The sequence below is a fragment of the Carcharodon carcharias genome, chromosome 32 (assembly GCF_017639515.1).
Source record: "Carcharodon carcharias isolate sCarCar2 chromosome 32, sCarCar2.pri, whole genome shotgun sequence".
Taxonomy (NCBI): domain Eukaryota; kingdom Metazoa; phylum Chordata; class Chondrichthyes; order Lamniformes; family Lamnidae; genus Carcharodon; species Carcharodon carcharias.
Window position 1 is genome coordinate 5584447 of NC_054498.1, and position 27435 is coordinate 5611881.

General features: G+C 45.0%; 2 protein-coding genes across 3 annotated transcripts in view; both read left to right on the top strand.

Annotated features, from left to right (window-relative positions):
* hddc3 (HD domain containing 3) lies at positions 1–3883 on the top strand. Its single transcript, XM_041178624.1, has 4 exons — positions 1–152; positions 1911–1966; positions 2587–2827; positions 3475–3883. Exons 1-4 carry the CDS (start codon positions 41–43, stop codon positions 3606–3608), a joined length of 543 nt encoding a protein of 180 aa, XP_041034558.1. The 5' UTR covers positions 1–40; the 3' UTR covers positions 3609–3883.
* Positions 3884–5575: 1692 nt separating this feature from the next.
* The window catches only part of vps33b (VPS33B late endosome and lysosome associated), a 34701-nt gene continuing 12841 nt past the window's right edge, over positions 5576–27435 (top strand). Inside the window, exons 1-14 of one of the 2 annotated variants that reach the window (XM_041178551.1) lie at positions 5576–5682; positions 6881–6961; positions 8441–8502; positions 8878–8927; positions 10259–10326; positions 11295–11340; positions 15147–15241; positions 15809–15913; positions 16495–16591; positions 17230–17307; positions 17984–18057; positions 22001–22087; positions 25150–25240; positions 26978–27052. In XM_041178551.1, the coding sequence (XP_041034485.1) occupies positions 5593–5682; positions 6881–6961; positions 8441–8502; positions 8878–8927; positions 10259–10326; positions 11295–11340; positions 15147–15241; positions 15809–15913; positions 16495–16591; positions 17230–17307; positions 17984–18057; positions 22001–22087; positions 25150–25240; positions 26978–27052 (1099 nt within the window). In that variant the 5' untranslated portion in view covers positions 5576–5592. The remainder of the gene's footprint in view (positions 5683–6880; positions 6962–8440; positions 8503–8877; positions 8928–10258; positions 10327–11294; positions 11341–15146; positions 15242–15808; positions 15914–16494; positions 16592–17229; positions 17308–17983; positions 18058–22000; positions 22088–25149; positions 25241–26977; positions 27053–27435) is intronic. The other variant, XM_041178552.1, reaches the window with a different exon arrangement.

Sequence of the window (27435 nt, forward strand, 5' to 3'; positions counted from 1 at the left end):
AGCTCCGCTTCTTGCCGCAGATCCGGATGCGGAAGGCGCAATGAGCACTGACGTGCAGCAGATCCTGGAAGCCGCTGACTTTGCAGCAAAAAAGCACAAAAATCAGCGGCGCAAAGATCCGGAGGGAACTCCATACATCAACCACCCGCTGGGTAAGGCTGGGTGGGAGAGTCTCAAACCACGTCCCCCAAAGCCCCAGCTTCACCCCTGAAACCAGCAGGTTCCCGGAGAGAAGTCGTCGTTGTTGTAGTTGTTGCCGGCTGAATAAATTTGCAACGTTAAAAAGCACCAAAAGTTTTCGGTGTGTTTTTAAGTTGCCAGAGCGAATTCTTAAAAATAAATTAATTCGGACGAATTCTCTAGTTTACTTAAAGTCCAGTCGTTTGTTGGGGGGATTCTCTTCCCCCCAGCACCACCAACCAGATCATAAGCAATGGAAGAGAGTTGGTGATTAAAGTTAAAGTTGTGGGGAGGTTGGTGGTCTTGTTACTGGACATACCAGAGACCCAGGGTAATGCTCTGGAGACCCGGGTTCAAAATTTAAAATTCAAAATAAAAAAAAATTCTGGACCGATGACCATAAAAACCCATCTGGTTCATTGATGTCCTTACCCGGACTGGTCTGCATGTGACTCCAGACCCACAACAACGTGTGGTTGACTCTTAAATGCCCTCTGATGGAGGGGCAATTAGGGATGGGTAATAAATGCTGGCCTAGCCAGCGACGCCCACATCCCTTGAATAAATATTTTTTAAAAAAACATTAAATTAAAACAAAGAGCTAAAAACAAAATAACTGCGGATGCTGGAAATCCAAAACAAAAACAGAATTACCTGGAAAAACTCAGCAGGTCTGGCAGCATCTTCTCCGCCGATGCTGCCAGACCTGCTGAGTTTTTCCAGGTAATTCTGTTTTTGTCTCAAATTAAAACACAGGACTGAGCTCAAGTGTGATAGCTGCCACACTCAAACAGCTGACTAATACTGACTGGCTTTACACCGTGAAGAATGAGCACTAGCAGACACAGCAGAGGAATGTTACAACCCCTGTGGAACTGTATGTTGCAAAAGGCTGTGATTAGGGGAATGGAAAAGTGAGGATCGTTACATGAGATATACCTGGGCAGGAGTGAGAGCCAAGCCATCAGGCCACTGATGCAGAGATTGTGTTATCCTACTGCAAAGGAAAGAGAGAGAAATAAATAGGAATAAGTTCCTGGTGTGGGTTTGTGCCTTTCAGAGAAGGGTAGCGAACTGAAAGGGGGAGATTGAAATTTGGTATAAAATTTCTATACACAGTAGCAAGGTGTTGGTCCAGACAGAGTGGGTCTATTCATTGCAGGACTCCTGAGTGCTGGCTCTGCAGCAATCATAGAATGATACAGTGTACAAGGTGGTCATTCGGCCCATTGTGCCTGTGTTAGCTATTTGAGAGAGCTGTCCAATTAGTCCCACACCACTCCGCCCCTACCCCCATAGCCCTTCAAATTTTCCCCCCTTGAAGTATTCATCCAATTCCCTTTTGAAAGCTACTATTGAATCTGCTTCCATTGCCCTTTCAGGCAGCACGTTCCAGATAACAACAACTCACTGAACACTCAGCCCTCACCCTCTACTCTGGCAACCATTGTCAGAGACCATTCAGTTACTAAGCTGCTGCTCTTTCAAACTCTTTCCAAAACACTTTACCCAGCTCCCTCTCTCCATTTCTATCTTGGGCTCCTGTCAGCCTGTTTCCCTGGACTGTGCCTTATTCCGTTGTGTTTCCTCTTCTGAAGTCCTGTTACGCAAATGTAAGCTGTTGTTGTCTGCCGTGGTGCACATTAGTTTGTGTGTCACAGTGCTTGGTTTGAAAGTTGCCTGATAAGAACCTTGCTCAGTGGGATTTATGTTTTTCTGTTTGTTCAAAGGTGTTTCCCGAATTTTGACCTATGAAGCTGGAATTACAGATGTGGTCACCTTACAGGTAAATGCCACTTAAATCAGAGTCATTGTCATCACACCGAACCCAAACTCAACCATTTTCAGGTTTTAGGTGGAACGTTACCAGAAATCAATCCTTGCTTCTCTTCAAATAATGGCTTTGATCTTTAACATCTGTTTAAACAGAGCGTCAGTTTACTGTTTACACTGAATATACTGTACAGAACCATTCAGCCCAACTGGTCTGCCAATGTTAACGTTCCACACAAGTCTCCAACTACTCTACACAAAAGCAAAATACTGCAGGTGCTGGAAATCTGAGAGGAAAACATAAAATACTGGAAACACTCAGCAGGCCAGGCAACATCTGTGGAGAGAAATAGAATTAACCTGTCAGGTTGATCTCACCTTATCAGCATAGCCTTTTAAAATAATCCTTTCATAATGTATCAGCTCTGACAATGCTGCACTCCCTCGGTGCCACCTTAGATTACATGCTCAAATCCTGATGTGAGGCATGAGTGCAGCATCTTTGAAATAAGAGCTGAGCATGTTAGCAACTGGTTCGGTTGGAGATGTCCGATACTGAGGTAGATAACAATTCAGCTGTGATGTGTGGTACAATTGAGATTTATCTCTTGTTTTTTCTTACTCTTTGGCAAGGCAGCACTTCTCCACGATACTGTTGAAGATACAGACACGACCCTTGCAGAGATTGAGGAGACATTTGGAGAGAAGGTGCGGCGTATTGTTGCTGAGGTGACAGATGATAAGTCTCTTTCGAAGGAGGAGCGAAAGCAGCAACAGATCCAACATGCCCCTCACTGCAGCTACGAAGCTAAACTGGTGAAACTGGCAGATAAATTGTACAACCTGAGGGATCTTAAACGCTGCACTCCAGCAGGTCAGCAACACAGGCCTTTATGTTTCTCTTCCTCCAAGTTTCTGCTCTGGGCTAATTATTGTTATGTTCCCTGGTCTCAAAGAATTCTTCTTTTAGTGTCAGTGCAGGGAAACCCAGCCAGGGTTCCCACTCCTAACTGCTTCCTTGCATGCTAAGTGAGTTGTGGGCTCAAGCCCCACTTGAGCACATAATCCAGGCCAGCAATGCAATGCAATGGTGGAGGAATGCTACACTGGCAGAATTACTGACCTTTGGAAAACGTATTAAGGGCCCTACCTGTCTGTCATGGTGGCTCAGGTAATGGTGGTTGGTAACAGTTGTCTCTGTTAACAAGAGACAAATGGTTATGTGGTTGAGGGGCATCACTCCGCAACAAGCAAGGGGCAAGGCCAGGAGGTAGAGCTACCACATTTGGTACAGGGATGAACCCCTGCCATTGGCATCATTCTGCACCACACTCTTGGCATCCAGCCAACTGAGATAACCAAGCCCCTGCAGTGGCTCAGGTAAATGTTGAAGTTTCCTTGATGTTATTTGAAGAACCAGGAGTCCCCCAAGGTCCTGACCAAAGAATAGGATTGCGGAACCTGTGGAGGACATAGAGCCATGCCGCACCCTGACCTTTGTTCTGTTGAACCCTTGCTCAGGTTGGACAGAGAAACGCGTTGAAGAATATTTCATCTGGGCTTCCCGAGTCATTGCTGGACTTAGAGGAACGAATCAGGCCTTGGAAAAGAGCCTGGATACACTGTTCAAAGAAAGAAACATCCTTACCGGATAACGTGTTTCTGTTTGGAAGAGATGAAACGTTGAGATAGAAGATCGAGCAATGCTTTACAATCGGGTCTGTAATTGTGAAACAATGTTTTAAATAACTATCTTTCACCAAGGTAACAATCTTTAAATCTAAATATTCAGAAATGTGCTTACATTCAGATTCACTTCCTGACATATTTTGTTGAATTAAATATATTGGTGCTGCTTAATTCCCTGTTGTTGCTGTGAATTCTTCTCTGTTTTCTTTAAAATAAAGATTATTGTTCTGTTGGACTAGCATTCTTGTATCATTCACTGTATTTTTGATTAATCTGTCCAATTTGATTCTAACTGATTGATCAGAATTAATGTGCCTTCTATAAAGTGTATCTTCTAATTTTCATCCACAAAGACCTTGATAGCAGGTACATTTAATTTGCTGGGGGTGGGGTTCTTTATCAATTCTTTTTGTCCAATACCTATCTCCGTGGCTGAGTCTTCACACCGAACTATTAAGGAAGCCACACACGAAGAATTTATTTTTTCCCAATATGAGAACACATTTATTATGTAGGGAAACAATCTATGACATAAGTTTAGAGAACTTAGGCACCCAATTACAGACCCAAGACCAAGGGAGCCTCAGCTAAACACTGAAGTATCACTGGAGGCTAAAATTGTCTGGCTAACCCAACAGAGAGTACTGGTAAAGTTCCTGACGCTGCTTCAACCAGAATCACCCTGTCAGTCCCAACATGGACTTACAGGGTTATGTGGAGCTGAGTGAGGAGAATCCCAGTTGCTATTGACAGGTTCAGCAGGCTGAATTAAAGAGCTAGTCTAATTGTTCACTAAACTCTGGAATGCCTGCCTGCTCCCACATAATTTCCATATGCAGCTGTGGCATCCTGAACCTAACAAGACATTGCTTACCTCTCCTTCCGGTGGAGGATGTTGTGTAAAACAAGGAATCCTCTCTTCCCATTTACCCAGCTATTCTTGTTTCCTGTGGTGACTTGCAATATGAAGAAATTCTTCTGTATTGTGCTGACATGATCATTTTCCATCTATTAATCTTCACAGTGTCAGGAGCCTTATTTCTGAGATGGCACAGCTAAGATCAGACCTTTCTTCTTATGATGCTTGCACATTCCGGTGATCAAGAGTAGCAAATCTAGCCCAAGTCAACTTTATTCCCTGTTGTTGCTGTGAATTCTTCTCTGTTTTCTTTAAAATAAAGATTATTGTTCTGTTGGACTAGCTTTATTAACCCAAGCTGCCATATCCCTTCAAAAGGAAGACAAAGAAAAAGAAAGTTGCTTTTCTCAGACACGACAAACTTTATCCTCAAATAATTGACCCATCCTTTTAGACCCACTAGTACCAAGCTTCATTCTGAGGACAAACTGATGAATTGTAACCCGGTAGGTTTGAATCAGGGCACGTTGACGCCTAATGTCAGTCCTGGACCTGGTTCCAGGGCTGACAAAGAGTTGTCAACATTGAGGAAATGTTAGGAAGAGGACTCAGAGTGCAAAAGTAAAGTGAACGGAGATGTGGTTTGTGTCTAGGAGTGAGTTACACCTCTCCTGCCGGCTCACCGTGTAACACAGAGCACTGGTGACCAGATTGTGTACTGAGGCCAGGGTACTGATAAGAGGTGCAGAAAAATGGCTTCAATGACAATGAGCTGGAGAAAACTAAAACAAAACATCATGAGTCAGGGTTTCCATTGGCAATCTGGGATTGAGTTCAGATGTTTTTCCCAGTTTTCTTTCCCGCAAAAGGAGAATGGCCCATGGTGGTGGGGGCGGGGGGGGGGGAGGGGGTCTGGAGACCAGGAGATTGTACAGGAGCCGACTGAACCGGCCCGAGGGGGCTGTGAAGAATGATTCCAGTGGGAGCGGTGTGAGGCCTAGCGCTCCAGGGGAAGCCTTTACTCCGGTTGCTAGGAGATGCTCTGCCGGAAGTGGCTGCGCTGACCCCGGAAGTGGCCCCCCTGCGACAAGATGGCGGACCGCTGGGACGCTCCGGAGCTGCCGGATTTCGACATCTTGAAGCGTCTCGCCCGGGATCAACTCATCTACTTACTGGAGCAGGTGGGAGGGAGAGAGAGACCCGGGGGGGGGGGGGGGCAGAGAGAGAGACCCGGGGGGGGCAGAGAGAGAGACCCGGGGGGGGCAGAGAGAGAGACCCGGGGGGGTGGGGGGGGGCAGAGAGAGAGACCCGGGGGGGGCAGAGAGAGAGACCCGGGGGGGGCAGAGAGAGAGACCCGGGGGGGGCAGAGAGAGAGACCCGGGGGGGGGGGTGGGGCAGAGAGAGAGACCCGGGGGGGGGGGCAGAGAGAGAGAGACCCGGGGGGGGGGGGGGGGGGGGCAGAGAGAGAGACCCGGGGGGGGGGGGCAGAGAGAGACACCCGGAGGGTGGGGGGGCAGAGAGAGAGACCCGGGGGGGTGGGGGGGGGGCAGAGAGAGAGACCCGGGGGGTGGGGGCAGAGAGAGACCCGAGGGGTGGGGGCAGAGAGTGAGAGAGAGACAGACCCGGGGGGTGGGGGCAGAGAGAGAGACCCGGGGGGGTGGGGGGTGGGGCAGAGAGAGAGACCTGGGGGGCGGAGGCAGAGAGAGACCCGAGGGGTGGGGGCAGAGAGTGAGAGAGAGACAGACCCGGGGGGTGGGGGCAGAGAGGGAGACCCGAGGGGTGGGGGCAGAGAGGGAGAGAGAGAGAGACCCGGGGGGTGGGGGCAGAGAGGGAGACCCGAGGGGTGGGGGCAGAGAGGGAGAGAGAGAGAGACCCGGGGGGTGGGGGCAGAGAGGGAGACCCGAGGGGTGGGGGCAGAGAGTGAGAGAGAGACAGACCCGGGGGGTGGGGGCAGAGAGGGAGACCCGAGGGGTGGGGGCAGAGAGGGAGAGAGAGAGAGACCCGGGGGGTGGGGGCAGAGAGGGAGACCCGAGGGGTGGGGGCGGAGAGAGAGAGAGAGACCCAGGGGGTGGGGGCAGAGAGAGAGAGAGACTCGGGGGGTGGGGGGAGAGAGAGAGAGACCTGGGGGGTGGGGCGGTGGAAGAAGAGAGGGTGGGGGGTGGAAGAAGAGAGACTGGGGGTGGTGGGGGTGGGTGGAAGAGAGACCAGGGTGGGGGGAGTGACAGAGGGGTGCTGAGATCTGATATCCAAGTAACCATTTCCAAACTGACCCATGGCTGTAAACACGAGCAGGAATATTTTTAAAACAGAAAAGCACAATGAGCTCTGGTAAGTTTGTTCCCATTCTTCTCCTTTTTAATTGAATCTCCTTGTTGTCAGTTGCCAGGAAAGAAGGATTTGTTTATTGAAGCCTCTCTGATGAGCCCTCTGGACCGCATCGCAAATGTCTCCATCCTCAAGGTAAGTTAACACTCAGTTTAAACCCTCCCTGAATCTCTCCTGCTCATGTCAGTATCAAAGCCAAGGCGGCATATTCCTCTTTGCGACACTCAGCACATTCGATCACATAATCCATCACATCATTCCAGTGTCACCTCTGTGTTTCACCCCAGTGAGACTGCTCCTTAACACGTTTTTGTCTTGTCTCAGTGCAGTCTACAGATCTCCAGCAATTACTATTCCTGCAGCTCCTGCACTGACGCCTCTCTGAATTCCCCAGGAATCCATCCTATGGATATCTATAGACACAAGCTGAGCTTCACCTCTTCACTCTGCTTCTCAATCTTACAACCATCTTCCTCTTGCCAAGCTCTCTTAAGTCACAGATAAGCAGAAGTTTCCCAGCAATTGAATATTGGGATGAGTAAGTCATCGCTTTCAACTATTCCCAAAAACTCTACACCCTCGTCATCCACTCTATCCCTGTTGGCTGCTGACTCAGTTTGAACCAGCCTATGAGCATGCTTAGGCTTCTCTTCAACCAATAGCTGTATTTCAAACCCCTCACCCTATCTGACACCAATACTGCTAACCGAAACCTGCCTGCCAAAACCTCTATCCCCACCTTAGGATGACTGTCCAGTGCAGTGTTGCTGTGCCGATGTTACTGTCCTTTGGGCGGGCTAGAAAAGTACAGCACAGGAACTGGCCCTTCGGCCCTCCAAGCCTGCGCTGATCATATTACCTGTCAACTAAAACATTTTGCACTTCCGGGGTCCGTATCCCTCTATTCCCATCCTATTCATGTATTTGTCAAGCTGCCTCTTAAACACCACTATCGTACCTGCTTCCACCAGCTCCTCTGGCAGCGAATTCCAGACCCTCACTACCCTCTGCGTAAAAAACTTGCCCCGCACATGTCCTCTATAGTTTTCTCCTCTCACTTTAAATCCATGTCTCCTAGTAATTTACTCTTCCACCCTGGGAAAAAGCTTCTGACTATCTACTCTGTTTATCTGAAGTCCTACCCACCTGTTCAGGTGCTTGTTGAAGATTCCTCCTAACTAATTGGAAGAAAGGCAAGGGAGGTTTCCCAGGGCATTGGCCAACATCAACAGATTAACTGGTGATTGAATTCGTGCAGTATCTGTGCGTTGCTGTTGTATGATGTTTGGCATGCACTCTAAATCCTTGCATGAAGCACTTTGAGTGACCTGACAGGTGCTGAACTAATTGCAAATACTTATTTAGAGGGCTGAGGGGCTTACATTTCATCTGGAAGATTTCATTTGAATTTGTGAATTGTCCCCGACCAGAATGTTAAATCTTTCTTCTCTGTTTTTTGGCCTGGATTTGTCAGGTGTTTCCCAGATTTTCCAGTTTTATTTCAAAGTTAATTTAGCTTCTTATTGGCAATTTAATGCTGGATTGAATAAAATGTGCAGCCATGTTCTAGAAAGAGAAGGATGGACAATGATTATTTATCTGTTTGTTTTACAGCAACATGACGTAGAAAAGCTGTACAAATTGGAAAATAAAGTGGTTCAGGGAGTGAGTGACCAGTGAGTATTACTCAGTGGGTGTGGGGAGTGGGTCAGTTTGTGTGGAGAAATGGGGAAGTGAGCGTTGCTCAGTGGCAAGCCGGTGTCTGTGGGCGATTGCCGGCGGGCCAGGGTCTGTGGGCGATTGCCGGCGGGCCAGGGTCTGTGGGCGATTGCCGGCGGGCCAGGGTCTGTGGGCGATTGCCGGCAGGCCGGTGTCTGTGGGCGATTGCCGGCGGGCCGGGGTCTGTGGGCGATTGCCAGCGGGACGGTGTCTGTGGGCGATTGCCGGCGCTGTGATGTGGGTTGACTGAGGTTCGATTCCTGTTCATTATGTTGGTGGTTCCTGAGTTCTGAATGTTTATTTGATGTGTCGTTTTCTGTTTTCTTTCACAGACTATGTTTTCTGGTCCGTCCCCGGATTGCCAGCGTTAAGCATGTTGCAGGTATGGGAACTCACACGCTGCATTAAATGTGTGTGTGATTTTGTATGGTGTACTAAACTTCAGCCCAGACTTGGGGCTGGCCACAAGCAAATACATGGAAGGGCTCTGGAGTGATTACTTCCCACAGTTTTCTTTTCCAGTCTGCAAAAAAGCAGCTGGTAGCTTCCCTGAAGTCCCTTGACTTGGAAGAGATTCAGAGCTTCAGATCCACAACTGAACCACAAGGTGGAGCAGCATGTTAGTGTCCCACTGTACTGTGCCAACAAAACCCATACTCAGGACATATTTGTACGCTCTGCAAAGTTGCCCCCCCTACTTTCCCAAGCTACTGACACACGTTAGGGGTGCTATTATCCAATGTGTCAGCGTTTTCAAAAGTGACTCTTAACAGTTAAATGCAACAAAAGAGCACACACATTTCCGGAATTATGCACAATCGCTTCATACACTGGCCTTTAGAAAGAACAAAGTTGCGTTTTCATAGCATCTTTCACAATCTTGTTACATTCCAGAGTGCTTCACAATGAATTACTTTTGGCATATTGCAATGCAGGAATTGCAGCGGCCAGCTTGCACACAGCAAGGCTCTGCAGAGAGCAGTGAGATAATCAGTTAACCTGTTGTTTGGCAGATACTGGTCAGCATGCCCAGGCGAAATCCCCTGTTCTCCTCGATTAGTGCCGTTGGTTGTCTCAATACCCTCCGAGAGGCCGGATCGGGCCTCGATTTAACTTTTCTTGCCCCTTTATTCGTTCAAAGGATGTGGGCATCACTGGGGAGGCCAGCATTTGTAACCCATCCCTAATTGCCCTTGAACTGAGTGGCTTGCTAGGCCATTTCAGCAGTAAGTTAAGAGTCAACCAGATGGCCTGGAGTCACATGCAGGTCAGACCAGGTAAGGACGGCAGACCTCCTTCCTTAAAGGATATTAGTGAACCAGATGGGCTTTTGCAGCAGTCAGTGATGCTCATCATGGTCAGCATCACTGACACTAGCTTTCAATTCCAGATTATTAATTGAATTTAAATTCCACCATTAGCCTGGGCCTCTGGATTACTAGCCGAATGACATTACCAATTATGCCATTGTTTTACTCAAACATCTCACCCAAAAGAGTTGGATTTGCCCACATGATTGAGGACAGACCTTGAGAATACCTTTACTCGTATATACATCAGAATAATCAGATTGGATGACGAGGTTTTTACCCTGGCGGTTACTTGCTCAGTTTTTTTGGATTTGTTATGGGAATGTTGGGAATGTGCCTGCATTTGTAAACTCTGTGTTAGTGTTACAGAATGCATGTGATCCTTTCCTCTATCTCCTTGCAGAAATCGTCAATGCAGATAAAGCTGGTGCCAGGCTGCGTAAATACAAGATAATATTCACTCCTCAAAAGGTGATCAGATGTGGCAAAGCCAAAGTACTTGGTTGGCTTGGGTTGATGGGGGTCGTAGCGGAGCAGGGTGTGAGAGAGAAACACACGGACAAACCAGGGAACTGGCAGGTTAAATTTTGGTGCTGACTGGCTAACTTCAGCCACTTTGTAGAGCCAACCAGATACTTTCTCACGGGGTTTTTGCAGTCACTGATTCCAAATTGTTACTTTTAGCTATGAGTTGATGCTTCAGTTTTCAGGGAGTGGCTGTAGCCTGGCCTCCTGTTAATGTTCCCCACTCCCATTTACTTTCTCATTTTGCTCCACTGATCAGTCAAAGACACAGCTTTGGTGAAACAATAGTGCTTTCGCAAGATACACATATAGTGGATCTTTGCTGCCTCCAGGGAAAAGTGGTTCAGGTTGCACTGTTTATGCCTCTTTGTGCGGCTGAAAATTCTGTGACTGTGTTTGCTGTGGACAGCTAGCAGCTTCTGTGGCCCTCCCCTCAGTAATAAATGTACATGGTAACTAATGCAGGAACTCATTAAGGCTTCTTTGACAGCACCTCCCAAACTCTTAACTTCCACCAACCTAGAAGGGCAAGGGCAGCAGGTGCATGGGAACACCATCATCTCCGAGTTCCTCTCTATAAGTGGCTTACTATTCCGATTTGGAAATCAATCGATACTGCATCAAAATGCTGGAACTCACAACCTAACAGCACTGTGAAAGCTCCGACGGCATATGGATTGCAGTGTTTACAAAAGTTCACCACCACCTCCTGAAGGACAGCTAGGGACCGCTAATAAATGCTGACTCTTTGCCAGCAATGCCCACATCCCAAGAATGAATTTTTAAAAATATTTCTGGTCCAGTAACATTGCCCAGGGATTGCATCTGGCTGTTTTGAGTTGTCATGGCTGTAAGTGTGGGTAATGTGGCGAAGGGAATATGCTGTATGACCTGTCCTTTCTTTTTTGTTACAGCTCTTTATGTGTGAGACTGTGCTTGAGGAGGAGGGGGTCTTCGGAGGTGAGCACCTTTTCACCTTCCTTTGTTTTTCCAAAATTGTGGTCTGTGTTTTGTTGGTTTTGTTGACAGCATTGGGAAGGCAGTTTGCGGTTCTAAGCTCTAGGCTGACCCTCCAGTGCAGTACTGAGGGATTTCTTCATTGTCAGAGGTGCTATCTTTCTCAGGAGATATTAAACCAATACCTGGTTTGGCCATTCATGGATTTCTGGTTATTGGGTCTGTGCCAAACCCTGGAAGAAGAGCAAGGAATTTTCTGTGCCCTAATCAATGTTTTAGCATTGATCAAAAACACACACACAAAAAATTTTGGTTGTGCATCTTCTTGATGTTTATGGGGTTGTGCTGCCTGATTGTTCTGAGCTTAGAACCGTATTCCTTTGTGAAATGTTTACAATCTTTGTGAACTACGATTAGATGCTATGCAAATGCAAATCTTTACATGCTAGAGAAAAGGCAGCTCACGTAGGGGAATTTGGGGTGCCTTTGTCTTTTGGTCACCTGATTACAACGACAACCCCTGGGGACTGGGTGTATTTCCTCCAGGATAGAAAAGTAGAGATAAAAGCAAAATACTGCGGATGCTGGAAACCTGAAACAAAAACAAAAATAGCTGGAAAAACTCAACAGGTCTGACAGCATCTGCGGAGAGGAACACAGTTAACGTTTTGAGTCCGTATGACTCTTCAACAGAACTAAGAAATAAAAAAATGAGGTGGAATGTAAGCTGGTTGAGGGGGATGGAACAGGTGGAGCTGGATAGGAGGCCAGTGATAGGTGGAGGCAAAGAAGAGATTGCCAAAGATGTCGTAGACAAAAGGACAAAAGGGGTGTTGATGGTGGTGATATTAGCTGAGGAATGTGCTAATGATGACATTAAGGGTAGAAAGCAGGACAAGCAAGTGACAGATAGCTCTACTGGGGCTGGGGTGGGGGGAAGGGATCAAAATAGGCTAAAAGGTAGAGATAAAACAATGGATAGAAATACATTTAAAAATAATGGAAATAGGTGGGAAAAAATATATATTTAAAAAAATTATAAATTATTGGAAAAAAGGGGGATCGGAAAGGGGGTGGGGATGGAGGAGAGAGCTCATGATCTAAAGTTTTGAACTCAATATTAAGTCCGGAAAGCTGTAAAGTGCCTAGTCGGAAGATGAGGTGCTGTTCCTCCAGTTTGCGTTGAGCTTCACTGGAACATTGCAGCAGGCCAAGGACAGACATGTGGGCATGAGAGCAGGGTGGTGTGTTGAAATAGAGAGTAAGGAAAGGACTTGCGTTTAGAACCTTTCATGTCCTCATGGCATCCCAAGGTATTCTATAAACACATCAATAGTAAATGGGTGATAAAAGAAGGGGTAGGACAGATTAGGGGCCACAAAGGGGATTTACACATAGAGGCAAGAGGCATGGCTGAGGTGTTAAGTGAATACTTTGCATCTGCCCTTTCCTACGAGGCAGATGCTACCCAGGCCTTGGTGATAGAGGAGGAAACTCAGTCGCTAGAAGGGTTTAAAATTGATGAGGATAAGCCGTTGGTACTTAGGCATCGCGACTGGATGAGATGCATCCAAGAATATTGAAGAAAGTGAGAGTGGAAATTACAGAGGCACCGGCAATAATCTTTCAATAATCTTCACTAGGTTCAGGGGAGGTGCTGGAGGAGTGGAGAATTGCAAACATTATGCCCTTGTTCAAAAAGGTTGTAAATATCTGCCCTCCAATTTCAGACCAGTCAGTTTAACTTCGGTGGTGGGGCAACTTCTAGAAACAATTTTTCGGGTTAGGTTTAATAGTCGCATGGAAAAATATGGATTGATTTGGAAGAGTCAGCATGGATTTGTCAAAGGAAATCTTTGCTGAGCTTTTGAAGAGGTAATGGAGATGATTGTTGAGGGTAAGGCCGTTGATGTGGTGTATATGGACTTCCAAAATGTGTTTGATACAGTGCCACACAACAGACTTGAGGAAGGTTATAAGTCAGGGAATAAAAGGGACAGTAGCAACATGGATGCAAAATTGGCTGAGGGATAGGAAACAGAGTAATGGTTAATGGGTATTTTGCAGGCTGGAAGAAGGTTTGTAGTGGAGTTCCCAGGGGTCAGTGGGGACAATTTCAAAGTTTGCAGACTGCTCAAAACTTGGGAGAATTGTAAACTGTGAGGAGGACAGTGTAGAACTTCAAAAGGACCTTGACACATTGGTGGAGTGGGCAAATAGGTGGCAAATGAAGTTCAAAGCAGAGAAGTGTGAGGTGATACACTTTGGTACAAAGAACATGGAGAGACAGTATAAAATAAAGGATACTATTCTAAAGGGTGTGCAGGAGCAGAGAGACCTTGAATATATATATATATAAGTCATTAAGGATGGCAGGACAGGTAGCTATTTCTGAAGCCTATAGTATTCTAGGCTTCATTAATAGGGGCATAGAGTACAAGAGCAGGGATGTTATGATGAACTTAAATAAGACACTGGTTAGACCTAATCTGGAGTATTGTGTACAGTTCTGCGTGCCACACTTTAGGAAGGATGTGAACACATTGGATAAAGTGCAGAAGAGGTTTATGAGAATGGTTGCAGGGAGGAGACACTTCAGTTATGAGGAAAGATTGGAGAAGTTGGGACTGTTTTCCTTGGAGAGGAGAAGGCTAAGAGGAGACTTGATAGAAATTTTCAAAATAATGAGGGGCCTGGACAGAGTAGATGGGGAGAAACTGTCCCCACTTGTAAATGGATCAAGGACCTGAGGGCGCAGTTTTAAAGTATTTTGCAAAAGAAGCAAATGTGAGGCGAGAGAAACCTTCACGTGGTGAGTAGTTTGGGTCTGGAATGCACAGCCTGGAAGTGTGATGGAGGCAGGTTCAATTGAGGCATTCAAGAGGGTATTGGATGATTATTTAAATAGAAACAATGTGCAGGGTTACGGGGAAAAGGCAGGAGATTGGCACTAAGTTAAAATGCTGAGAGAGCTGGTGTAGACACGATGGGTTGAATGGCCTCCTTCTACATTGTAACAATTCTGTGATTCTGCAGTGTAGTCACTTTTGCAGTATAGGCAAACCTAGAAGCCAGTGTGTACAGAGCAATATTCCACAGACAGCAATGCCAACAACCAGGTCATCTGTTTTGGTGATGTTAGTTGAGGTGTAAAATTTGGCTAGGAAACTGGGGCAAACTCCCTAGCTTTTCTTGGAAAAGTGTCATGGAATTTTTTATGTGCGCTTGAGAGGGCAGGCAAGGCCTTGGTTTAACATTCCATCCAAAAGACAGCACTTCTGACAATGCAGCACTTCCTCATTACTGCGCTGCAGTGTCAGATAGACTTTTATGTTCAAGTTCTGGAGTGGGGGTTGAACCTTCTGACTCGGGAGGAAGTGAGCTGAGGCTGCCATTTAGTGCACATGTTGTATCAAATCTTCCTGTCAACATTTTCTACTACATCCACAGTTATATTGCAGTGTCACCTCTGGTGGGAGGCTGCAAGTGCAGCATGACAAGTTTACATAGACAGATTCCATTACAAATATGAACAAAAATAAATTAAGGACTGAATATGTGACTTGAAAATGGGAATGGAATGACATCTGCAGACCCTTTTCTGATTATCTATCACTTGCAGCCCTGTTTCATCTGATGACTGCATAAGGCCGTGACTCCTTGTTTGCAACATGGCAGTCAAGGTTGAAAAACTAAAAGACCCAGGTTAGGGACTCGATACCAAGACAAGGCAGCAAATGGGAAACATATAATTATGTTGTTTTATACTATTGTTTACTTGGTTTGTGCTTCATGTTGGCTGATTTCAGACGTAACCTTTGACGAGTGGGCCTTTTACCTACTGCCCCTGGACGATGACCTTATCAGCATGGAGTTGCCCGAGTTTTTCCGTGACTATTTTCTGGTAAGTGGCAGGTTTTGTGCTTAGGACCCTCCAGATCATTCCAGGAAATGACCCCCCTCAACAACAACAACTTGCATTTATATGGTGTAACATGATACCAGGTAGGTGACCAGAAGCTTGGTCATAGAGGAAGATTTTAAAGAGTGTCTTAAAGGAGGAAATAAAGCCCCCCAAATGGTTTTGTTTTATTTGCCTGGATATAATGATGTATGTGGGTCAGTTGGTAAAATCATTGTGCTATGTGCGCTGAGTCACACAGGCTGATAATTGCCTAGAGTTTACAGTCTGAAACGGGCTGCTTAGCCAGTGTTTATGCTCACTGTGAGCCTTCTCCCACCCTACATCATCTCAATGTATCAGCTTAACTTTCTATTCCTTCTTCTCTAATGCACCCTCGTGCTTTCTGAAGTAGCCTCACAAGACACTCGATTATTAAAATATGGTTCAAAGAAGGTTCACCATATTCTCAAAGCATTGAAGGATGGGCAATAAATGCCATATCACATTTTAAGATGCTTATTGTGACAAGAATTTAGGACCTTATATTTCCATGTGTTTTGTCCTCAGGAAGGCGACCATCGGTGGATCTGCACAGTGGCAAAAGCTTTGCATGTGTTGCACTCCCTATTTGGACCTTTCACAAAGACTTACGGAATTGGCAGATGTGCAAAGGTAATGGAACATGAAATAAGAATGAATTATTAATCAGGCAACTCACCTGATCACCTCTGTCGAACCATTAGCTTACTAATGAACAAAGGAAAGATGATCGGCTAGAATTTCACAAACCCATTTATCTTATGAGCCATGTCATTTGTGTCAGTGAACTCGTTCCATGTTGAATTATTACAGCCGTCAGTCAGCATTTCATTCAAATCCAGGTCCTAGAGGTGAAAGTTCACTATCTAATCCTGTGTCTCACCCGTTCCCAGCGCACATGCACTGTCTTAGCAAGGCATGAGATGTAAACCAAGACTGAAGTGTTAGTCTAGATAATGTGCTTAAGTCCTGCACAGCCCTTGAACCTACAGCTTTCTGACTCAGAGGTGAGGGCAGTGCCACTGAGTTAAATTAACTGTCAAACACAGGCTGTCCTCCTTTGGGACCCTGGCTTCATATCCAGCCCCGACTCTGGAAGGGAAAGGTTAACAAACATTTAAAAATGATAGGTCTGGGTTCTGATCATTTTTGAAGTTAGCCACCCCTATGGAGTTGCATTTTACATTCTCCCTCTCTCTGCCTCTCTGATTTAGATGACCTACGAGCTGTGGAAGGAGATTGTGGAGGATTCAGAGAATGAAATGAAACCACGTCAGCCTGAGATTGGTCGAGTTTTCTTTCTTGACAGAGGTACTGCAATGTTGCAGAAATCTGAAATGTGTGCAGAAATGAGTGACAAAGCTGCAGCTTCGATTGTCAGATTCCCCACAATTTGTGATGTGCCATGTGTCTCGCCGCCATTATGGAAGGCACTGATCCTGACTGGGTTCCAGAGGCCGCCCTCTGGTGTCTCATTCAGGGACGTAGCTCGGATGTGAACCTAGGAAGACAATCCACCTGTGGTGGGAATGCATCGTCCAGCGTCCACCCACACTATTTACAAAAACAGATCATTTAGCCCAACTGACTTAAGTTGGTGTTTATGTTGCACGCAAGCCTCCTCCCATCCGTTTTCTCCTAATCCTAGGAGCATAACCACCTCATACTTTCCAACATGAGCTACTGGATAGTAAGCAGGAAATGTGGCTGATTTATGCTCCTAGCGGATACTGAGGACTGTTGTATGTACTATTGCCCTGGCTAAAATCAACAAACTCAACATTCCATTGAATTCCCTGTGACTCCTTACAATGTAGACAATGCCATTACTTGCTGAGACACGAGTGGAAACAGTAGGGGTAGCTCTACCTGTAAATGGGTCGTGTATCTATCATTGTCATTGTAACCTTGCTGTGTTTTGAATTTGAAACCGTGTGCTTTGTTTGCAGATGTGGATTATGTGACTCCAATGTGTTCTCAAGTTGTTTATGAGGGACTTGTCGATGATGTGTTCAGAATAAAATGCGGTGAGTGAGTCTCCACTTTTGTTTCATTCTGTTGAAGGCAGTGAATTGTAAGATGAAGAATTACTGCTGTTCAGAATGGACCAGAACTGATGGCAGGCAGAGTGGAAGAGAGTAGTTAGACAATGGCCTTCACCTCTGGGATTTGTGTGAATGATGTGTGATCTTTTACTTCTGCCTGAGAGGGCAGTTGTGGCTGTGTTTAATTGCCTTTTTGGAAAGGCAGCACCTCTGACAGTGCAGCACACCCTTAATACGACACTGGGAGTATTGGCCTGGATTGTGCGCTCAGGTGTCTGGTGTGGGACTTGAAGCCATGAGGTTCTGACTCAGAGGTCAGATTGCTACCCACTGAGCCATTATGTTTGAATAGGTGTTAATAATATCATGGCACACAAGATGAAGGATGGTCACTCAGGCATTGTACTAGGATTCTGTTAAGCTTCAGAGGACCATATCATAGCACGAGTCAGTGTTTTCTGCAAAGTCGGAATAGGAGAAGGATGCGTGCCTGAAGATAATTGGCTCCTGAGTGTGTGACCGTTACTCCTCCGACTGGGTAAATGGGTGGGCAGTTCAGTTATCGCCCATGACGCAGTCCCTCACTTTCACAGTCTGCTGATGTACAGAACAGGCGTCCTTCCTTGGAAAAGTAACTGTGGAATCTGGTCAATTTCAGGGAGTGTGGACTTTGGTTTAGAAGTAACGTCGTCAAATAAAAGTGTGAAAGTGTTGCTGAACTCTCAGGACAAAGTGAGTATGTGAGTGAGAGAAACCTTTCAATGGTCAGAAAATTCTACAATGAAACTGACACAACCTCTATTAACTCGATAAGAAACTCACCATTTGTTCAAAGCCTGGGCTGCTTTACCTCACAGAAAAGTAAATTAGTTTTCCTATTTAGTAATAAAGCAAAACTGCAGACTTCTTCCTCTACCATTTACATCAGAAATGTGCAAAGTGCAGCATGCCACCAGGCTGATTTATACCTATTTCATACTGTTGGTTTCTTCTGGTTGAATGTTGTTAGCCCTGAGATTTGGCAGTGGCTGATAATGAAAGCTGAGCTAACTGAAGTGAACTGGGATACTAGGCTAGGTCAATAGAGAAGCAGTGGCAGACATTTAAGGGGATATTTCAGAATACTCAGAATGAGTATATTTCTACTATAAAGAAAAATTCTAAGGGGAGCACCCACCATCCATGGTTAACTAAAGTAGTTAGGGAAAGCATCAAACTTAAGGAAAAAGCATTTAACCGCACAAAGAGTGGCAGGGTCAGCTGATTGTTCAGAATATAAAGAATGGCAGAGAATGACTAAAAGGTTAATCAGGAGAGGAAAAGTAGGGTATGAGAGGAAGCTAACTTGATATGTAAAAATGGATAGCAAACGGTATTTAAAAAGGAAAAAAGTAAGTAAAGTGAGTGTTGGTCCTCTAGAGAGTGACAGTGGGCATTAATAGATAATAAGGAAATGGCGGATGAAATGAACAAGTATTTTGCTTCTGTCTTCACTATAGAGGATACAAAAAACATTCCAGTAAAAGCTATAAATCAGGAGGTGGAAGGGAGAGAGGAACTTGGTGAAATTACAATCACCAGGGAACCAGTACTGAGCAAACTGATGGAGCTGCGGGTTGACAAGTCTCCGGGTCCAGATGGACTTCATCCTAGGGTCTTAAAAGAGGTGGCTAATGAGGTAGTAGATGCGTTGGTGTTAATTTTCCAAAATTCGCTAGATTTTGGAAAGGTTCCATCAGACTGGAAATTAGCAAATATAACCCCTCTATTCAAGAAGAGGGGAGGCACAAAATAGGAAACTATAGGCCAGTTAGCTTGACATCTGTCATGGGGAAGGTGTAGAGTCAATCGTTAAAAGAGGTTATAGCTGGGCACTTAGAAAAACACAAAGTTATCGGGAAGAGTCAGCATGGTTTTGTGAAAGGGAAATCATGTTTAACCAATTTATTAGAGTTCTTTGAAGGAGTAAAATGTGCTGTAGACAAATTGTACTTGGATTTCTAGAAGGCATTTGATAAGGTACTACATCAAAGGTTATTGCCAAAAATAAAAGCTCATGGTGTAGGGGGTAACATTCACTCCCGACACCACCAACGCACAGTAGCAGCAGTGTGTACCATCTACAAGATGCAGTGCAGGAATTCATCAAGACTCCTTCGTCAGCACCTTCCAAACCCACGACCACTACCACCTAGAAGGACAAGGGCAGCAAATAGATGGGAAAACCACCATCTGGAAGTTCCCCTCCAAGTCACTCACTCCTGACTTGGAAATATATCGCCGTTTCTTCACTGTCGCTGAGTCAAAATCCTGGAACTCCTTTCCTAACAGCACTGTGGGTGTTCCTACACCACATGGACTGCAACAGTTCAAGAAGGCAGCTCACCACCACCTTCTCAAGGACAACTAAGGATGGGCAATAAATGCTGGCCCAGCCAGTGAAGTCCATATCCTGTGAATGAATTCAAAGAAACATATTAGCCTGAATAGAGGATTGGCAGGCTGGCAGAAAACATAGAGTATGCATAAATGGGTCTTTGTCTGATTGGCAGGATGTTAGTAGTGGAGTCCCGCAGACTCTGTGCTGGGTCTCAATTTTTTACAATTTGCCTCAAGGACTTAGATGAGAGGAGCAAAGGCATGGTAGCTAAATTTGCAGGTGACACAGAGATAGGTGGGAAAGTATGTTGTGAAGAAGACATAAGGAGTTTGCAGATGGATATATATGTATAAATTGAGTGAGTGGGCAAAAAATCTGGCAGGTGGAGTATAATGTGGGAAAATGTGAAGTTGTTCACTTTGGCAGGAAGAATAAAAAAGCGGAGTATTACTTAAATGGAGAACGGCTGCAGAATTCCGAGGTGCAGAGGGATGTAGGTGTTCTTGTGCATGAGTCACAACAAGTTAGAATGCAGATACAGCATGTAATCAAGAAGGCTAATGGAACGCTATCTTTTATTACGAGAGGAATTGAACATAAAACATATTATGCTTCAGTTATCCAGGACATTGGTGAGACCGCATCTTGAATACTGTGTGCAGTTTTGGTTTCCTTACTAAGGAAGAATGTAAATACATTGGAGGCAGTTCAGAGGAGATTTATTAGACTGATACCTGGAACGAATGGGTTGTCTTATGAGGATAGGTTGGACAAACTGGGCTTGTTTCCACTGGAGTTTAGAAGAGTGAGGGGTGACTTGATTGAAGTACATAAGATCCTGAATGGTCTTGACAAGGTGGATGTGGGAAGGATGTTTCCTCTTGTGGTTGAGTCAAGAACTAGGGGGCACTGTTTTAAAACTAGGCGTTGTCTTTTTAGGACAGAGATGAGGAGAATTTTTTTCTGAGGGTTGGGCGACTTTGGAATTCCCTGCCTCTAGTCATTGAATATTATTAAGGCGGAGGTAGATAAATTCTTGTTAGGCGAGGGGATCAAAGGTTATCGGGGCTAGATGAGAATCTAGAATTTGAAACACAAACGGATCAGCCATTACTGAAAGGTAGAGCAGGCTTGAGGGGCCGAATGGGGTCTACTCCTATTTCATATGTTCATAGTGCTGTTGCCTCACTGATGGCCAAATCCTGAACCACTCCACCAGGTAGTATCAGAATCTTGTCGCCCACGAGGTTCCGTAGTGCACACCTAAGCAGCCCCCAAAGACACACCCCAGGCATTTGACATTGATACAACAAAGATGAAGGACTGAGATAAAATGCTGCAGCTGCTGGTGATCTGAAGTAAAAACTGAAAATGCTGGAAATACTTAACAGGCTTGGCAGCATCTGTGGAGAGAGAAGGAGGTTGATGACCTTTCATTAGGTAAAGGACCCAGTAGTTAAACCAACTGAAGGAGTTGATGATGTGAAAGCAGATAGACACCATTATACATTGAACCCACAAGCCAACCCCCCGAAGATATAATTTGCTCACATTTAGATCTAGTGCTAAGCATGTGCACCTTGTGCAAGGTTATGAATTGTAAGATTGTCTGAGTTTGATTACCTTTAGGGTCAGAGAGGAATTCCCAACCTTATTGACTTAAAATAACCATGAATCGTTACTCTCCGTATTTTTCTCTTCCAGATGGTGGGGAGGTAGGTCAGTATAAACAAGGCCATCGTGTGCAGAAGTTGCACTGTGTAAGAGTATCTGAGAGTAGCCTTATCTAAGGAAAGATATACTGGCATTGGAGGCAGTCCAGAGAAAGTTAACTAGGGTAATCCCGGGTATGGAGGGATTTTCTAATGAGGAGGGGTTGAGTAGGTTGGGCCTGTACTCATTGGAGTTTAGCAGAATGAGAGATGACCTTATTGAAACATATAAGATTCTTAGGGGGCTTGACAGGGTAGATGCTGAGAGGTTCTTTCCCCTTGTGGGAGAGTAAGGAGTTGCCTATTTAAGACAGAGATGAGGAGGAATTTCTTCTCTCAGACGTTAGTGAATCTGTGGAATTCTTTACCGGAAAGGGCTGTAGAGGCTGGGTCGTTAAGTATACTTAAGATAAATTTTTAATCAGTAAGGGAATCAGGAGTTATGGGGAAAAGGCAGGATAGTGGAATTGAGGATTATCAGATCAGCCATGATCTCAGTGAATGGCAGAGCAGACTCGATGTGCAATTCTAACACTTGGCTATAAATTGTATGTCATTTGTTTATACGTTGCTGCTTTTACAGGTTTTCAAAGAGATTCGGAATGAACATTTCTCCAATGTGTTTGGGTTCTTAAGCCAGAAAGCAAGACGGCTTCAGGCACAGTATGATGTGAGTATCAATGAAAATAGAGCTCTTCCTTCATAGTAATACTATCCTGATGAGAGCTGTGTTATAGAAATGACAGTAGGTGGTGTTCCTATCGAATTATTTTAACTGAACACATGAGTTAACACCTCCATTAAGATAGCACAGAAAGGGTTGGCGCATGTACATTGTGTTTATATGGGTGAGGTACCTAATTTCTTCATCCATCAGATCCATTAACCTAGATCCTAAGTTTGCCTGATGTCTCAGTCAGTACGTCACCACCCTGTCAATGGTGCATGTTGGATAAAAGCAAAATACTTCGGATGCTGGAAATCTGAAATAAAAACAGAACATGCTGGAAAAACTCAGCTGTTCTGACAGCATCTGAAGAGAGAGAAACAGTTAACTCTTCGAGTCAGTATGACCCTTGTTCAGAGCTAAAGACAAACAGAAATGGGACGACACTTATACTGTTTAAGGGGGGGTGGAGCAGGTGAAGCTGGATAGAAGGTCAGCGATAGGTGGAGGCTAAGGAGAGATTCACAAAGATGTCATGGACAAAAAGACAAAGGGAGAGTTAATGGTAGTGGTCAGGGGTAAAGGAGGTGCTGATAGTGGCATAAAGTTAAAGCAGAACATGTGATTAACAGAACAAGGGTCAGTGCTCTGTGAAAGAACAACATAGAACAAGTAACAGATGGCCCTTTTGGGGGAGGAGGCAGTGGTTGGGGGGGAGGCAAGAAATGGAGATAAACAATGCAAAAATGGATAAAAATAAGTAGATAAAAAATACATTTTAAAAGAGGGTGGTGATAGAGGAGAGAGTTCATGATCTGAAGTTGTTGAACTCAATATTCAGTCCGGAAGGCTGTAAAGTGCCTAGTCGGAAGATGAGTTGCTGTTCCTCCAGTTTGTGTTGAGCTTCACTGGAACATTACAGCAGGCCAAGGATGGACATGTAGGCATGAGAGCAGGGCGGTGTGTTGAAATGGCAAGTGACAGGAAGGTCTGGGTCATGCTTGCCAACAGACCGAAGATGTTTCACAAAGTGGTCACTCAGTCTGCCTTTGGTCTCCCCAGTGTGGAGGAGACTGCATTGGGAGCAGCGAATGCAGAAGATCAAATTGAAGGAGGTGCAAGTGACACCTGAAAGTTGTGGATGTACTGAAAAAAGAGTTGTGGGGGGAGACCTGAGTAGGACTGGAACAAGGAATGTTCCAAATACCCCATGAAGAGACAGGCATAACTGGGGCCCATGGGAGTACCCATACCTTTTATTTGGAGGAAGTGAGATAAGTTTAAGGAGAAATTGTTCTGTGAGAGAATAAGTTCAGTGGTGGTGGATGGGGATTGTTCAAGCCTCTGTTCCAATGATGCCACTTTCCAAAACAGTTCCTCTGACATGTCCTCCTTCTTCCTTAACTGAGGTTTCCCACCCACTATGGTTGACAGGGCCCTCAACCGTGTCCAACCCATCCCCTGCGCCTCTGCCCTCACACCTTCCCCTGCTTCCCAGAGCCATGGTAGGATCCCCATTGTTCTCCACGTTTCACCCCATCAGCCTCCGCATTCAAAGGATCATCCTCTGCCATTTCTGCTAGCATGATGCCACCACCAAACACATCCTCCCCCCCACTTCCTATCGCTTGCCATTTCAACACACCACCCTGCTCTCATGCCCACACGTCCGTTCCTGGCCTGCTGCAATGTTCCAGTGAAGCCCATCGTAAACTGGAACATCAGCACCTCATCTTCCGACTAGGCACTTTACAGCCTTCCAGACTTAACATTGAGTTCAACAACTTCAGATCATGAACTCTATCCTCACCCCTTAATCCCTGTTTTAAAATTTATTTTTATTTTTATATAATTATTTTTATTTTCATTTTTCTTTATCTATTCATTATTTATCCCCTTTTTTATCCCTTTTTCCCCCAAACAACTCCCCTACCCCACCCCCAAAAGGGCCACCTGTTACTTGTTCCATGTTGTTCTTTCACAACAAGCCTTGTCCTGCTACTAACACATTCCACTATCTTACTTTTATGCCACTATCAGCACCTTCTTTAGCCCTTATCACTACCATTAACACACCATTTGTCTTTTTGTCCATGACATCTTTGTCAATCTCTCCTTAGCCCCCACCTATTGCTGGCCTTCTATCCTGCTCCAACCCCCTTAAACAGTAGAAATTTTGTCCTATTTCTACTTGTCTTTAGCTCTGAAGAAGGGTCATATGGACTCAATGTTAATTCTGTTTCTCTCTCCATGGGGTATTTTGGAGTTTGGATTCTTAGCATGCCTTAATCACAGTTGGGGCAGCACTCAGCACTGTGAACTAGGCAGGCGGAAACGTCTGCCAGGGCTCACCATCCAGTGACTCTTGCTAAAAAGGTCTGTTATCTGAGAATAAAATTGGGCTTAGCAACGCTGCCATTCAAGGTTCCAAACTTGCTGACACTTGGTGTCCACACTTGACAAAGGATCAATCTGTTGAGGTACCAGAGGGTTGGCGGTTACCAAAGAACTGTACCCCAACAACAACTTGCGTCTATATAAGGTCATAGGAAGGTCATAAATGCCCCAGCCCCGAACCAAGTTCATCACAGGAGCATTATCAATCATGATTTGACACCAATATATACAAGGTTATATTAGAATGATCGGTTTTAAGGAACATCTTAAAGGAAGAGAGAGAGATAAAGAGGCAGAGAGGTTTAGGGAAGGGAGTCCAGAGCTTATGGTCCAGGCAGCAGAAGGCTCAGCCTCCAATGGTGGAGCCATGAAAGCCCAGGATGGGCAAGAGTCTAGAATTGGAGAAAGCGAGTGGGGAAGGGCGATGCCATGAAGGAGTTTTAAAAACAAGGATGAGAATTTTGAAAAGGAGTTGCTGCCAGAGTGGGAGCCAATGCAGGTGAGTGAGCACACGAGGTGATGAGTAAATGGGTCTTGGTATGAGTTACTCCAGCAAGATTCAGCATCTTTGGGAGAGGAGGTGAGACGATTAGAAGAGAATAAGGGGACATTTTCATGTGTAAGCCAACTAGACAAGGATCTGAGTGACTTTTTACTGTTCCAAATAGAAACGCCAAGGGATGGACATTAAACAGATGAAGGATTTTGTATCTCAGGAGTTAAAGAGCTTAAAACAGGAGCATCGGTTGCTGAGTCTTCGTAAGTACCCAAGAGCCTTAGCCTGGAGTTACATGCAGGAACACTGTGCCACAGGTGATTAACTATTGGTGGTACTCACACCTAAATCAGAAGGTTATGGGTTGAAACTTCTTCGGTACTAGAGCACAAAATCTGGACTGACATTCCATTAATCTACTATGGAAATGCTGCATCATCAGAGGTGAGACATTAAGTTGAAGCCTCATCTGCCCTGTCTGATGGCACTACTCAAAAAAAACAGGGAGTCCCTACAGTGTCCTGGACATTTCTGTTTGTGTGATCTTCCTATGTACAAAATGGCTGCCCCACTTCCCACATGCTGACAGTCACCAGGTTTCAAAGTGACTTGCATCATGTGAAGCATTTGGAACACCTGAGAGACGCGATCAAACACAATATAAATGCAGATCCTTCCTTGAACCACAGCTCCTTAATACGTGTTGAACCCAGAACCTCGATGGTTTGATGGCCACTGCTACGAGTGAGAGATCGGGCAGTATAGTAATGTCACCTGGTGCCATTAATTTCTTGGGTATTCCTCAAAAATCAACTAAATCTATAAATGTCAGCATAATTTATTAATAATTTAAGACATGGTGAGTATAGCATGCTCGGAAGGATCAAGTGACTTTGAACCCATGGTTTCTTTGCCTTATATCTCGGTCTGCTGTGGAGACCTTTGCTGTGATTAATCAATAACTCCATTATTGTTGTATCATTTTGCCTCCCAGGATGGAAGGAACGAGACAGATAATAGCATTTCTTTCATCCCAGAATTCCTATGTTTAACTATAGCTGCCTTACTGCTGAGTGATAAAGACCAGAGCATCACATGGTCAATCCCAAGTCTGTGCTGGATCAGCTGATCTCGGTTGGGGTGGGCTTCTCTGACCAGCTGCTTTAACTTAGGGACCAGCCAGGATTCCTTCCTGCAGATCAGTAACCAGTAACCCCTGCTGGGAAGTGCACATGGGAGTACAGGGTCACCTGAGTTGTGTTGCCCCTGAGGTTGAATAGCTGCAGATAATCTTGCCGGCATTATTGTTTTTTTAAGAGAGGCAGAGAGAAAATTGGGACAGGGTGGGGGTGGGGTGCATAGGAAGCCACTAAAACTAATTATTTAGGTTGGCAAGTAGCCCTTAAATTTCTGAACTGCTTATAATGTTAATTTTTTCTGCCTCTAAACAATAGCACCATTAAACACGTTTGAACATTTGAGGAAAACTACCTTTATTTCAAACAAGAATTGCTGGGCAAAAATGACCAAGGTTCATCTAGTTCATCTTCTACCATCCTGCCAGTCACATGATTCAGTGGAGTTGTCGACTAATCACAGGGATCAATCTCAGTCAGTGAGTCTACAACAGACCCAGACATGAGGTGAGGAAACCCCCCCCAGCGCTGGAGAGATTTGGGAACCAGAGGTCCAAAACCACCTGTTCCTTCTGAGCATGTTACACTCCCCACAGATCATGTCTCAGGTTATTCTGGATCCCAAAATGTTATTTCATGAAAGGACTGCATCTAATTAATTGGAATTTGAATGAATCAATATAGACTCCTTCCACCATCTCCCTAGGGAAATCTGTTCCATAGATTGACCATTCACTCATTGATTATATTGTTCCTGCTGATTGGTTTTGAATTTACCCTCTGGTCCTATTGTCCTAGACAAGATATAAGGAAATTCTGTAGAAAATTTGCAATTAAAACTTTATCCGTTTGTTTTTCTCTTAGATATTGGAGCGTGTGAGTCAATTATGAAAAAGAAAACAAAACAGGATTTTCAGGAGCTGCTAAAGTCTGAACATGGTATGTTGATCACAGAGTCCCAGTCCCATAAAAAAACTTTTTTTTTGTTGTAAGTTAGGAATCTAGGTGAATTGGTGGGGTCCACAGAGCACCAAGACGGTGGCAAAAAATAGGAGAGAAGTGAGGGCAATTGAGGGAGTAGTGATTCAAGAGCCTGGAGCTAGCATTTTAAAACACTAAAGATTGCAAGTGGAAGGTGAGGAATTCTGCAGTTTGGAATTTCCTGAGGAAGAATGTGTTTGAGGAGACAATAGGGTGAGTCTTCACTTCTGCATAAAATCATAGAAAATCTGATAGATCCAAATGTTACCCTGCTGAAGTGATCAACGTTATTCTTAGTGTAAGGGGCAAAACTGGGATTTGGAAACGAATTCCACCAATTG

Bases quoted from the DNA above. Each gene is read 5' to 3' on its own strand.
- hddc3 (XM_041178624.1), top strand. From the start codon at position 41: ATGAGCACTGACGTGCAGCAGATCCTGGAAGCCGCTGACTTTGCAGCA. The intron at 153-1,910 runs GTAAGGCTGGGT...GTTTGTTCAAAG, and splicing joins ATACATCAACCACCCGCTGG to GTGTTTCCCGAATTTTGACC. The intron at 1,967-2,586 runs GTAAATGCCACT...CTCTTTGGCAAG, and splicing joins CAGATGTGGTCACCTTACAG to GCAGCACTTCTCCACGATAC.